Source organism: Choloepus didactylus, chromosome 4 (genome assembly GCF_015220235.1).
Source record: "Choloepus didactylus isolate mChoDid1 chromosome 4, mChoDid1.pri, whole genome shotgun sequence".
Lineage (NCBI taxonomy): Eukaryota > Metazoa > Chordata > Mammalia > Pilosa > Megalonychidae > Choloepus > Choloepus didactylus.
The window spans coordinates 47,425,868-47,440,066 of NC_051310.1; the positions used below are offsets into that span (position 1 = coordinate 47,425,868).

Sequence of the window (14,199 nt, forward strand, 5' to 3'; positions counted from 1 at the left end):
AGTGATTGAGGCTGAACATTTTTTTCCAAATATTAACTTACTGATTGCAATTTTTTCTTAAGTGATCTGTTTGCTCCTGTCCTTTGGACATTTTGTCACTGGGAACCTAGTTTTTTTGCAGATTGCTGTAAGGCTTTTTTATGTTTCAGTATATGTAAATTTTTAAATATAATTACTAGCATGTGAAGATATACTTTAAATTGCCAGTAGAATTTAAAGTCACTTGTTTATATATTTAAGTGAAATTAATAAAAAACAGAACAGAAAATTCTTGAATACTCAATTGTTCTGTGTGTATCAGCTATTATTTGCCATTAAATATTGAGATGACAAAAAGACTCTATAAATTATTTAGTATTGCACTCCCAATGAAAAAAAATAAAGCAAAACAAAGTATAATTCTGCACTGACCAAAAATAAATAAATAAATAAATAAAAGGAGCACCTGAAAATTTTCAGCACTTCACAATAAAGGATCCTCTGGGAATTTTACCTGGTGACCACATTGTGTCTGAAATCCAGCGAGGGGATCCATATCATTTACTATTCTCATTCCTGCTTTTGACTATGGGTCTAGCACATGCCTCATAGAATAGGCCCTCAATAAATATTTTTGAATAAGTGAATTAAATAAAATGGAGACTGTAATGGTGTGTAATATCTCCTGCAAGAATAATACATACAAATATGCAAAAGGCACACAAACCTCCAGGGAACCTTAAAAAAAGCCCATTTCCTATCACATGCCAAGCCAGGCACATATTTTAATATTTTTAATAAGCACTTCATGAGGACTCATGATGCATGGAGCAACTTGTAGCACTGGCAGAGATGGGTAAGTAACAGTCGCCAGAAAAGCATGTGTGCTAAAGACCTGTCACTGCACACAGGATGGCGGGGCTGCCTTTCAAGAGGTGAAGTGACGAGGGGAGTGGAGGTGACCATCCTGCAAGGGGAAACAGACTGTCTTGACAGTTCAATGGGCAAGTGTTGCTTCATGGGAATGGAAGAGAGTATCTCTATTTCAAAATATATTTTCTTTGGTTTGGAAGAAAGGAAAGACAGCTTTTTCTTTTCTTTTGGCTGTTCGTTGCTTACTGTTGAAGTAGTATCATTTACTTTTTGGCAGTTACAAAAGAAAAATTATGTACATGTCAATACTAGTTTGATTGCTTTTCTTTGCACATTTATTTCATGGTGATCAGATCTGTTCCAGTTTCTTTGGTTCAATTTTATGGCTTCTCTTTATGGTTTTTTTTTTTTTTTTTTTTAAATTTAGTTTCTAGCCCTATATTTGAACCAATTTTCCATTCCATGTCTTCAAAGTTTCCTAGCATCCTTTGAAAGCTACATCATTTCTGTCTTCCATGGAATCCAACAAGACAAGGAAAAAATATGTATAAAGAAAATATATGTAAATTTTCCTTAAAAAGAGAACTGTCTTAGCAGGCACCAGGAGCATTTTCTGGTCCCTGAGAATCACATTGAACTATAGCACAATCATACTATAGTTCACTGCAGGGAACTTCTGGACTTTGTTCCTGCACCTCCTCAGGCCTTCATTTCCTCATTTGTTTAATGCGCATACTAACTCCTAAGCATCAGAAAGAGTTTTTGTAAAGACCAAATGAGGCAATGCACAAAAAAAGCACAGCGTAAACTGCAAAAGAGCTCCACAAAAATGAATTAATGATAAGCAAGACATTAACTTAGGATGCTGGCCCAATGAAGCAAATTATTGCTGGTTTACCTGGAAGTTAAGGCATTTTTTTCCTCATCAAAATAAAATCCTTTCATTTTTCATTCTATAAGTAAATTTTAGTAGCTTAAGTTACCTCATATTTAGGGATATTCTGTTTAATACTGATGTGCATAGTTACAGAAAAACTTTAATTTCACCAGGAACTGGATGTTGTATGTGGAAAATATAAAAAATGAAGTAGACGTATATAATAGGCTTATTGAAAATTTGTCTCTAAAAAGTAAAGCTTTTTATTTTATATGTTTAAATATTTTTGTTTATAGAAAGAATGCTCAAGTTGCAGTTAATTATAAACTCAAAGATCAAATCAGCATGTGTGCTATAGTTAATGACATAATTACTAGATAAAACTTTTGCCAAGTTATAATAATGTTATTTTAGAGGTACATGTTAATAAATCCCTAAAATCAGTTTAATTTTATCCATGTCTCAGCTTAAATAAGATTTTAGTGAACAACTTATGCAATCTTCCCATTTCATGGATGATTATCACAGAGGATGGGTGAGCCTGCATATACGATCTTAAATCATAGAACTGGTGAGTGGGAGAAAAGAAACTCAAACTCAGAGTTCCTGGTTCCTTTTCCAATGTGTTTTGATTACGCCAAATGACTATTTCTATAGCCCTTAATACTGAAAAATTCACTTTATATCTACACTGAGCCTGAAATGGCAAATGTCATTTTAATGGGAAATTACTTAGCAGTCCCAAGCAGAGTAGAACATTTGTAGTAAAATGTCAGCAAAGATTGCTCTATCTGCAATCTTGCAAATCAGGACATTCACTTTCATTTCCAATGAATACATATTCAAATTACTTAAAGTACCTATTAATAGGCTTAAAAATAACAGTCAACATTTATCGAGTGCTTTTAATGTGCCAGACATTACTTTATATGCTTTATCATTTAACCCTACAAGAGAATCTACTATATTCTGCGGATTCTACAAATGAGGAAAATGAGGCTAAGTTAAGTCACTTCCCCAAGTTCACAATTCATGTGACAGAGCCAGGAATTAGACTCTCGATTCTGAGCTCTGACCCACCGCTGTCTCCCCAAATATTCTGCTTACATAAATTACTTCAAAGAATTACCCTGAGGACTGAAAGTTGGGGTCAAGATAAATGTAGGCGTCAGAGTAACAGAAAGAAACACACTGTTGCTTTAAGATAATTTCACCCAGTCCTGGAAGGTGGTTGGTGAAGAGGCAAGCCATGAACTCTGACCGGCAGTCTTACCTGGCACCCTACCAGCTGCTGCTCCACCACCTGCTGCATGTCTGAGTTTAGTGTTTCTGGCTCGAATGCCACGTTGGCTTGGTTCAGCCACAGCTCCAGCTTGGCCACCTGGGTCTTGCAGACATGGAGGAGCTCTGCAGGTTCGGGCCTACTGCTCTCCACCGTGGCCTCAAACGCTCCTTGCTTGCCAGGAAAGCCCAGACCTTCAGCCTTGATAGGAGGTGTGGCACCCTAAGGTAAATCCAGAGATAATCCAGCAGTGAAAAGCCAGGAGTCCAAAGTTTTCAGATTTGGGGCTGCAAAGTCCTGTGAACCTGCAGCATTTCCCCAGTTAATAGGAAAAAAGAAAAAAAAAGCAGAAGAAAGAAGGAAAAGAAAAATGCACCTCCACACTCATAGCAACAACCACGTGACCTGGAGCCACAGGTTTCCAAGCAGCCGATCTGCATGTACACAGGTACAGTATTCCTGGGCACAGAAGAAGCAAACAGGCGTGCAGTTCATTAAGCAGCAAACCCCAAGAGACAGGTGAGTGAATGTGTGTGTGTGTGTGTCTGAAACATTTGAGGGAATTGGCCGGTTTAAGTTGCGTGTCACAGGATTAAGCAATGTTTACATTGCTGTGCACTCTTGTTCAAACAGAAAACAATACGAAACAAATGATCTTCACACACTGGCTGGGATATCATGAAATACACCAGGCATTTTTAACTTAACAACTCAGGTAGTTCAATTATAAACTATTTCAGCTGATTTTTTTTTTTTTTTAAACACATACATGGTATAACTCATCTAAACTTCTCCCTATTTAAAATAACCTGAGAGTCAAGGAAGACTTTCAGTGGTGCAATCTGAAAACTTTTCTCCTATTCATGTGAGGGAATCCCTAAAATTACTTTTTGCCTCTTATGGAAACCCAAATATTTATTGAATTCACAACCAGATGCTTATAATGTCTAAATCAAGTGTGATGTCTGTAATGTGTTTAGTATTGAAATAACTGGGTAGCTTATTGATCCAATAAAAAAATTTCTCCCAGATAGTAAATGAAAGTTTTCTAGTAATTACATATTACATAGTAAATTACATATACATACTACATATTTATTAAAATATTATAAATTTTCAATTTGGAGAGGAAAGATGATTTGACACAGATATATCTGTCTCCCACTGTGTAACTTATCCTTATATAGAACACTGAAAGAGTATATTGACCCTTCTAGAGAAATTCCTTTTATAGTTTTGTTCCATAAAATTTTTGGTCTTAAATCATATTTTTATTGATTATGATGGAATACTGTATTTTCTATAAAATACTTTGCTAACTATATGCTAGCATCTAATAAAGCACTTTCTGGCCAAGTGACAAGCTTCTAAAGGGAGTTGCCCACAAATGAATATCCTAACTCAAATGTACATTCTCCAATATTTGTGCAATTTTGCTTAAAAACAGAACTTTCAGAACAATGATGTGGACAAAATTGATAAGTGATAAAAACAGGCAGGGTATGAAAATACCATTCATTTTAACACACACGCACATCATGAAATCTGGTTTGGCAGAAGTGTCCCTGGGTTGTGCTTCTTCCTTTAATCATCTATTAAATTCACACATATTTACTCTTTTATAACAAAATGCTATTTCTCCTCTGAAAGTTCTATTTTTAAGCAAAATTGCATAAATATTGGAAAATGTACATTTGAGTTAGGCGATTCATCAATCTACTTTTATAATTTTCTTCCAGAATCACCTTCTTGAGGAAACTTTCCTTGCCTGTGTGCTTTCTGTACTTCACATACAGTAGGTTCTATACTTGGATTCATCTGTTTTGATTTTCTTTTTTTAATTCTGATTTTTAAAAAACAACAGCTGGATGATTTTACTGCAGAAACACCAATCTGTAGTCATCGGATTCACTGTTTTCTAGTTTTCAGATATTGCTATAGCTTACTAGCAAAGATTTTGAGATCCCCTTTTTTGCCCCCTGAGATAATCCTGAACAGATTTATCAGTTGCCTTTTTTCCTTTATTTATTCAAAAAATACTATTTGAGCACTTACTACATGCCATATCCATTTCTCACTAACTTACTATATTAATGAGAAAACAAGGAAGCTGGGTAACTAATCTGGACTGAATTTGCTAGTTATTTGAACCTGAAAGAATCCAAGAGAAGAAAAAACTTTGTGCAATTACATAACTTCATAGCCAAAAGCAGTCTCAGGAGCCAGCCAGTGATTAGTTCACACTCCTCAGTTTACCTCTCCTTATGGTCAAGAAACTGAAGCACATTTAACAGTTAATCAATTCACACGTCTCCCAGTCCACCATGTAACTTCTGAGAAGCTCGGGCCCAGGCATATGTTACTTTACCAAGTTCACCCAGCTCTATGATCTTTTAATTCTGAGTCCATGGATTTTTCTACAATTGCACCCCTGGCGCAATATTTTTTCTACACGATAGCCCCAAATTTTAAAAGCAGAAGTTATTTAAATGAATGAATCTGTACATTTCGGGAGGCTAAAAAGTATTACCAAGTGTACTTCTTTTTATTAAAGGGAATCATGCCATCTCTACCACATACAAAAATTAATAATACCCAACTTTTACTGGGCTCTTATTAAGAGTCAGGAATTGTGCTAGACGTGACATACACACCACCTCATTTTTCTTCACCAAAGCCTATTATTATTCCCAGTGTACAGGTGAGGAAACAGGTTATTCAAACTGCCTGCAGTCATAGAACCAGGATTTAGTCTCTGATTTTACTATGCTTTAGAATCTACAAGTTCACATTCCTGATTTAATTTCACCAACCCTCTTGTAACCAAGTTAGCCTCTCACTGAATATCACATTGCTTGGTTTCTGCATCAACACATCTTTGATCTATGAAAACAGCACTGCAGTTAAAATGCAACTTAATTTTCTGGCTATAGTTATATTACAGGCCAAAATACAAACCTTTTAAAATTACCCCTTAATACTTTACAGTCAATTCTACAAACAACTGCACAGCTCCCCAACTTTTTACGAAATGCAAAATTTCCTGCCCAAAGTGCAAAATCCAGTCTTCACAGGCACAATACTAAGCATGCGACTGGAATGATGGGGCAGCAGTTTATTTCATGAGGCCAAGCCTATCTTGGTTTCACACCATTCCATAATAAATATTGACTTTTTGTGGTATTATGGGTCAAGGATGGCTCAAAATTTTACGAAAACTAATGCAATGTTCATATACTTAGCCTCTGAAACAAAAGTGCTATCAAGGTTGTTATGCAGTTACTAACATAACTGCCTGTTCTCTGCAGTTTGCCCATTTTCCTTCTCTTTGGCGTGTGTGCCAGTGAAATGGGAATGACTTACAGGCAGCAAGACAGACACTGAGAGATATGCAACCTGGAGTCCATGTAAGCTGGTAAAACAGATCCTGAATAATAAAAAATGGGCAGGTCTCCAGGTGATAAAAGGTAACACCTAACAATCTCTTCTGCTCCAAGAATTTACTAGGCTCACCTAGGAGAAAAGTTCTCTGATAGGAGGAAAAGACAAATACTCACATAACACGAATCAGTTTAAGAGAGTGTCATTGGAGCACAACAGTTTAAATCTTAGGTTTTAAGCCCCCAGAGGCTTCTAGATCTGGACATTGGTCCTAAATCTGCCACTTACTAGCTATATAACCTTAGGTGAACTGTTTAACTTTGCAGACCCTCAATTTCTCCATCTGTAAAGTGGGATAACAGTAGTGCTTCTACCTCCTATGTGCCAGTCCTTGGCACATAATAAGTGCTCAGGAAATATTTTATCATCCTTGTCATCATCATCATGACCTACTACATACATGGTCAGTGCAAAAGACCCTATAGATCATCTACACCAGTAGAAAATACTAGGCATAATGGCTTCTGTAGGTAAAACACTAATGAGATTCCATCTGGTTTTTAATTAGGTGTCAAAAATAATATATTGATGCAGGCCAGAAACAAAACTATAGACCAGGTCAGCAACCTTCCCAGACGTGAGTATTCCCAGTGAGTGTAAACCTCTGCCATGGATTCACCTTGCTGGGCAGACAATGTTAAAGAGTCCGAGAATGAAAGGGAAAAAAGGTAGAGTAAAAAGAGGTATAACAATTTGACAGCCAGTATTTATTTTTATAAAAATAGAAACAAGATTGGGAGAAAATACATACAAATAGCTCAGTATAAAAGAAGAAAAGACAAATAACGATTTTTTTTTTTTTTTTTTTTTTTAAAACAGCAGCAAAAGCCTGCCAGTATCTTCTTCGGGAGCTTCTTAGTGTGACCTGTGTGGCTTTAGGTCCAACTAACTTGGGAAATGGTGGCCCTTGGGAGGCCCTCTTGAAAACCATTGGGGTGGAATATTTCAAACTAGGAAGGCAAACTGCAATATCCTGGGTTTTAATCCTTACCCCCACATTTACTAGCTGTATTTTTACCCTCTCAATTTTGTAGTCTCATTTGTAAACTTATGGTAGGTATTAATTTACCTTATATAATCTGAGGATTAAATAGGTAACAAATATAAGTGCCTCTTATGTAACAGGCAGTTGATCAACATTAGCTTTCCTCCACTTTCATCTCCCATTAAGTTATGTCAACAGAATAAAGAAGTAGCCATTAATGAAAAACTAGTTCACCCTGACTAATAGTGAAAGAGTGAAACATCTTTAACTGCTCTACGCCATGAGCACTTTATATGTAAGTATCAGATGGCAAATCTTCCAGTTCTACAGCTCGACAGTACATATGAAGATGTTAAAGTTCACGAGGAACTCCTGGCTTGAAATATCAAGTATTGCAGAACAGAGAAAGCCTGGTAGCCCTGGGTATGAGGCCAGGTAACTGGGCAGTTGGCGCTATACCAGCAGGGACTTCCCTCTTTTTTTTTCGGTTGGGGCTTAGGGAAAATTCTGGGCCTTGCTCAGTGTCTAGCGAGTCTGGTGCAAGAACTGGTGCCACGGACCTATTATACTCGCTTATTTTCTCATTTACTTCCCATAAAGAAAAGAATCAGAGGTCAGAAAACTCCTTGCTCTGCTACCATACAGTCACTCTTCCTATGCCTGCTCATTTTACAAATACTCTGCAGTTAAGTGCAGTCAGAAAAAAGTCAGCTCATTAGGAAAAAAAATCAAGTTTTTCAGAAGGTTTATCTTTATCCAAAAGACTTAAATTCTCCAAAGCTCTCTAGTTAATGAGCAGCACGTAGGAATCGACAGAATTAAGTACTCAAGGGGATTATTATGGGAATTAAAATTAAATGAGATTATATGATAAAAACTACTTTTCAAATAATGGGGGAAAAGACAAATTTATTAAGTGCGGGTACAACTACACAGGCATTTCATGAAAATATAACCAAATCCTGACTCACTCCTAACAATGAACTTTACTTGTATCCAATATTTAAATGTAAAAAAAAAAACCCATAAAACTCCAGAAGAAAATGAGTGACTATTTTTCTAATCTTGGGGTGGTGAAGGACTTTTAAAACATGGCAATAATGGAAAAGAATGTTAGAACTGACCTCATAAAAAAAATACAATAATGTATCCCACAAAAGATACCATAATCTAAGTTAAAAGAAAATGACAAACTGTGATAAATACTTACAAAGAGTTACTATTCTTAATTGATGAATTACTCTTATAAATCAATATGGAAACCTCAACCCCTTAGTAGGAAAACAGTCAAATTGTGTGAACAAACAATTTATAAAAGAAAAATTTTAAGAGCCAATAAATATCTCAAGAGATACACAACTTTCTTAGAATATAATTGCAATTTAAACCATTACGCTTGGCTCAGACGGACAATACCCCCTATCAGCTTGGGATCGGGAAATGGGCACTTGCTTGCATTCCTGGTAGGAATAAAATTGTTACAGTCTTTCTGGAGGGTATGTGAACATTTTAAATATATATAAACTTTGACCCAGCCATTCCACTTCTAAGGTTAACCAAAGTTAAGCAATGAGAAAATGACATGTACTCAAATATTAATACAATGTTGTAGGAAACCCATGGCTATTGTAATCAACCAATCTCAACTCCTCTATTTATAAGCTGTGTGATCTTGGACCAGTTAACCTGAACTCTCTGGGCCTCAGTTATGACATCTTTAAAGTGGGACTAAAACCTACCTCATTCAAGCTTGTGATTATTAACAAGATGATCTATATAAAGCATTCAACAGTTCCTAACAAAATGTTAGTTCCTTTCCAGCAAATAATAACAGCTATCAGAAAGATATGAACTAAGAGCTAAAGGCAAAGCTTAGGTAAAACTGGAAAGGTAGGTTGGGATTATGAAGTTATGATCATGAAAAGCCTGGAATGCCAGGCTAAGAAGTTTTATTTCATTCAGCAGATAATCAGAATTCATGAAGAATTTTAAGCTAGAACTTAGCATGAATTGTTCCAGGAAAAGGCATCAGCTGGAATTACGTAGGAGAAAGAACTGAAGGTTATAAAAATAATTAGAAGGCTACTGCAAAAGTCCAGGGAAGAAGTAAGAATTGCCTGGACTAGGATGATGGCAATAATAACAGGAGGAGGAGAAAGATGTCAAGATTGAATGGACATCACTGGACCACTGATGAGATATGAAAGGTAAGATAAATGGAGATCCCTAAGATGACACTGCAGTTTATCTTAGACTCCGAGAAAGCAGGGGGGCATTAAAAGACATTGAGAAATTAGGGGGAAGAGCAAGCTTTAAAGGAAAGTTGATAGAATGGGTTGAGATGAAGAAAATACACCCAGATAGAGAAATCTATTATGAAAACAGAGAGGTGGAATAGATTTACGGGAAAAGTTAAGGCGAGAGAATTGATCTGAGAATAACTGGCTTAGAGGTGACTACCAAAGATACGGGAGGAGGTGAAGTTGCCATGAAAGAAACAAAAAGAAGAAAGAGGACAGAACACTGAGGGAATGCCTGCCACCACAGAGACCGAAGAGAAAGAGGGGCAAAGGAGAAGCTGGAGGTGCAAGCGGCAGGGATGTGTAAGACTAAGAAAATTGAAAGAACTTTGCATTTCAAAAGGAAGAGTTTGTCAATATTGTCTCATACTAGAGAGATCAATAAGGATTAGAATGGACAAAAGAGCAAGAAATTGGAGTTCTGGAGGTCAGTGGTGATTAGAAAGCAATTTGAGTATAGCCAGGGGCAGACACTAGATTACAAAAGGGGCTAAGGGAGTAGAGTGCCAAATAAAGACATTTAGCTGTACATGAAAGTCAAAGCATGTAAAACAGGATCAAGAAATTCATTTCAGTAAAGTACTATACTGAGCCCAGCACAGGATACATGCATGAAATTGTGTCAGGCACATGCATAAAAATGTGAAGTCATAATTGAGGTTCTGAATGCTATGGTAAAACAAAGGCAAAGAGAGAAATTTTCCTTGAAGGATGTCTGGAAGTTTCTTGGAGAAGGAAGTTGAGTTGGATGTTTGAGGATTGGTGAAAAGTCTACAGGCAGATATGGAGAGAAGGCCATCCCAGAGAGGAAAGAGAAAGAAGAAAGTGAACAAAGTCATTTTCTGAAGAGTGAATGAAGAGACAGTTTTGGCTCTGGGGCAGGCCTGGGTTTGTTTGGAGGGGCAGGGACACGAGGCAGGCAACATTTTAGGGACAGGGAAAACTGAACTCTTTTGAGATAGAGAGGGAAGGGACCCATCAAGAGGCAGAAACTGAAGATGTAGTATAAGCAGACCATTAGTGATAGTGTTGGCATGAGAGCAGGGGAGAAGAGTTAGTCCTGGACAGGAGCAGAAGGGGAGAGGGATATGGATGAAGGTGCAGAGATCTTTTAGGAGCAAAGGAAAGACATCATTTTCATGTCAGCTTGTAATGATTTTCTGAGATGATCCCTGTTTTTTGGGAGACTGGAGATGATTCAGAATGCCATAAGGAACAAAAAGACATCCCTTGACTTATCAAAAACTTATAATCTATTTTGTTCTGGAAAAAAAAAAAAGTTTTTTGGGACACCCCTCCTCTCCATCCCCCAAAGGGAAGCATATTAAATGCTGTGGTGTAACACCATGGTGAACCTTTTACATACTCCTTTGAGTCATCTGTTCTTTTGCTTTGGATTTTTACATATTGAGTTTTCCTCTGAAAAAAAGTACTCAAGGAAAGGTGGAAGTAGTTAAGCAAAGTTAACACACAAGGTTGGGCAAACAGAGCCCCTGGCCTATCTATCGATGGGATATGCTCAGCTTTACCTGAATGATTGTTCCAGAGGATGTGGATGCTCTGTCTTCCTCCTTGTCCTTGTCATGCTCCCAGAGTAAAGTCCAAGAAATGGAAGATGGCTCTGTTTTCTTATCTCCAGTCTAATACACAAGGCCATTGATTAGCAAAGAGAAGTGATTTTCTACCTTCACAACCGGCATCCTACTCATCTCGTTTGTACAAAACTCAAATTACCAAGCAGTGTCATTGTGGCCCTAATTACACCCATCCCTTTATTTTTTCATCTAATTCTATTGCTAACTAAGTCACAAGTCTTCAAAGGTGGTTGCTCTTCCCAAAGCCTGAAAAAATGCTTTAAAAATTGGGATTAGCTCCTAACACCAAAAAGGATCTTTAAGACAGTGCTCCAAGAATTTAACCTACTTTGGGAAATGTAACCTTAAATGCAAACTTTAAAATAACAGCCTGGTGAACGTGAATTTTTTTTTCATTGTCAAAGATAAACACTGAATATTATAAACATATCAGCTTGGAGGCAAATACATGTCTCAAATTAAAACCACACTGAAGTGCAATCTTTTTCAGACCCTGGTATGTCCTCCATTCTCACAATTCTCTGTACCATGAAGGGGCATAAACTGGTTACTAAGTTGTCTACTGGTTAGAGTATATATTAAACCCATACTTACTTGCACTACACCTTGTTTCCACCACTTTCCTCACTTGGGGAATTGGAGACAATGTAGTGATATACTATAGGACAAGATGTCTGTTCTTTGTGACAATGAGCTACTTAATAATCCATAAAATCAGCTCCAAATGTCTGATGGTTACTTGTGAGACACAAAAACTATCAGTTGCTGAAATTTTCTTCCATTTGGCAGAAGACCCATTATAACTTTAGTTTGTAAAATATGAAATGGAAATGGATGTCAGGAAAGACAACTGTAAATGTCTCATTCAACCAGTTATAATGAAGTAGCAAGAATTAGTAGCAGTAGCTGCTAACACAACTCTTTGTGTCCCTGGCAATACCGTTTTAGACCCCAAAGTAATTCAAATATGGAAAAATAATGTTCTAAAAAGCACACCAAGAATGCTGAACAGCATGCTGTCAAAACTTCAGAGAATGTACTCAGAAGTCAGGATGTTACACAGAACTTCTTTATCCTCTCCCTTATGCCAACAAGTGAGCCTGAATTTCATCTGTCCCACTCTTATGTGGTGAATTAGTTTTAGATGCATTAAGCTAATATCATAAGAGGATTACTCAATCACCCCTATAAAATAGCATCATTAATTTATAAAAATCCTTAGGTTTTCAATCATTTTAAGATCTTTTCATTGACCTTCTTTTATAGACTTCAGTTGTAACAGATGAACATGAAAAATCATTTTCCTTACTTCACTCTTCACAGAGTTCTCCTCTGCCTCTTCCTCGACTGCTGGCAGGAGAGACATGGAGCCTTTTCTGTTTAACTGAAAGGCACAGCACAGGGACACTTCATTCAGGGTTCTGTTCAACATCACCGGGATCCCAGCCTGGCCACATTTTTGTGTGGCTAATTTTTTACTCACTTTATGCCCACCCATCAAAATAACCTCTGGGTCCTGCACCTTTTAGCTCATCCAGCCAAATGCTTGACTTAGTCAAATACCAGATGCCTTTCATCTGCACTACCTCCTGCAGCCCCTCATTCAAATAATTCAAGAATGGGATTCACTGATGTGGACTCAGAGGAGCTCAGAGTTGCTGTGCCCCAATTTTGAGCATGCAATGGGCTGTTTTGAGTTTGGAAGATACTTCAAAAGGTGGGTCCCACCCACTTGCTCGTAGAATTTCATAAGCACCTCATTAAGTAACTTGGGCATAAGAATTTGGGGTTGAGTTCAGAACAGACACACCCTGAGGATTTATATTCACTAGTAAACAATCTCAGGTGGAGTGTTTCCACTTTTTAAATTCCTTTACTATAGACATAGATGCCACAGGGTTTTCTGGTGAAAACCTCTATCCCATTTAACACACATGGAATAAGGGACCAGCATTTGCCTGAAGTCATACCCACCTTCCATTCAGAAACATCCCTCTCAGCCACTCCGCTGCCTTCTGATGCTACAGCTGACAGCATTTCTTTTTCTAATTCTTGTTCTTGCTTCAAATGCTGGTGAAGGTTTAGTACCGCAGCCTTCAAGTTCACCACCAGGTCTTCTTTTTTCTGGTTCAAACTCAGAATCTGCTCTTCCAAATCCTTGATTTCTCCCTGTAAAGAAAGAGTGTCTGCATTGTTTTGGGAAGTCTGAGGCCCTTGTATGTCCACAGGAACCTGCTTCCTGGTAGAAGGGATTGAGATTGTTCTAGGCTGTCTGGTTTTCAGAGCTAGCTGCTAGTCTCTAGTGCAGTAGAGTACCTCTCCATCCAAGCTGCATTTCCAAATGAACTGTGGAGGGTTTATAAGCTACAGGATGCTTCAGCCCCACCCAAGACCTTGTCAATCAGAATCTTTGGGGGTTGAGCCAAGGCACAGAAATGTGTAATGTAACAAGCTCCACGGTGTGGAGTACACCCAGGGCTGGGAGCCACAGGACTGACTGAACCAGAATCCACAGGGTCAGTGCCCAGGAATCTGTACTTTAACAAAAGTCAAAAGCTGGAAACAACCCAAAAGTCCATCAACAAAGGAATGGATAAACAAAATGCAGTACATACACACAATGGGATATTATTTAGCCATAAGAAATAATGAAGTTATGAGACATGCTGCAACATTGAAGAACCTTGAAAATATTATGCTCAGCGAAACAAGCAAGACATGAAAGGCCAAATACTGTATGATATGACTATAAGAGATGACTAGAAATAGCAAATTTGCAGATAGAGCAGATTAGAGTTTACTGTGGAATAGGAATGGGGGTGGCGAGCGGGGGGTAGGGGTGGGAGGGGGGAGAAGTTTTTGTACCA

General features: G+C 37.6%; 1 protein-coding gene across 6 annotated transcripts in view; it reads right to left on the bottom strand.

Moving 5' to 3' along the window:
* SYNE2 (spectrin repeat containing nuclear envelope protein 2) overlaps positions 1-14,199 on the bottom strand; it is a 346,465-nt gene that overhangs the window by 105,649 nt on the left and 226,617 nt on the right. For all 6 annotated transcript variants that reach the window (XM_037832561.1, XM_037832566.1, XM_037832565.1 and 3 more), the window contains exons 62-65: positions 13,307-13,501; positions 12,642-12,716; positions 11,267-11,377; positions 3,003-3,233 (exon numbers count right to left, since the gene is read on the bottom strand). In XM_037832561.1, the coding sequence (XP_037688489.1) occupies positions 3,003-3,233; positions 11,267-11,377; positions 12,642-12,716; positions 13,307-13,501 (612 nt within the window). The remainder of the gene's footprint in view (positions 1-3,002; positions 3,234-11,266; positions 11,378-12,641; positions 12,717-13,306; positions 13,502-14,199) is intronic.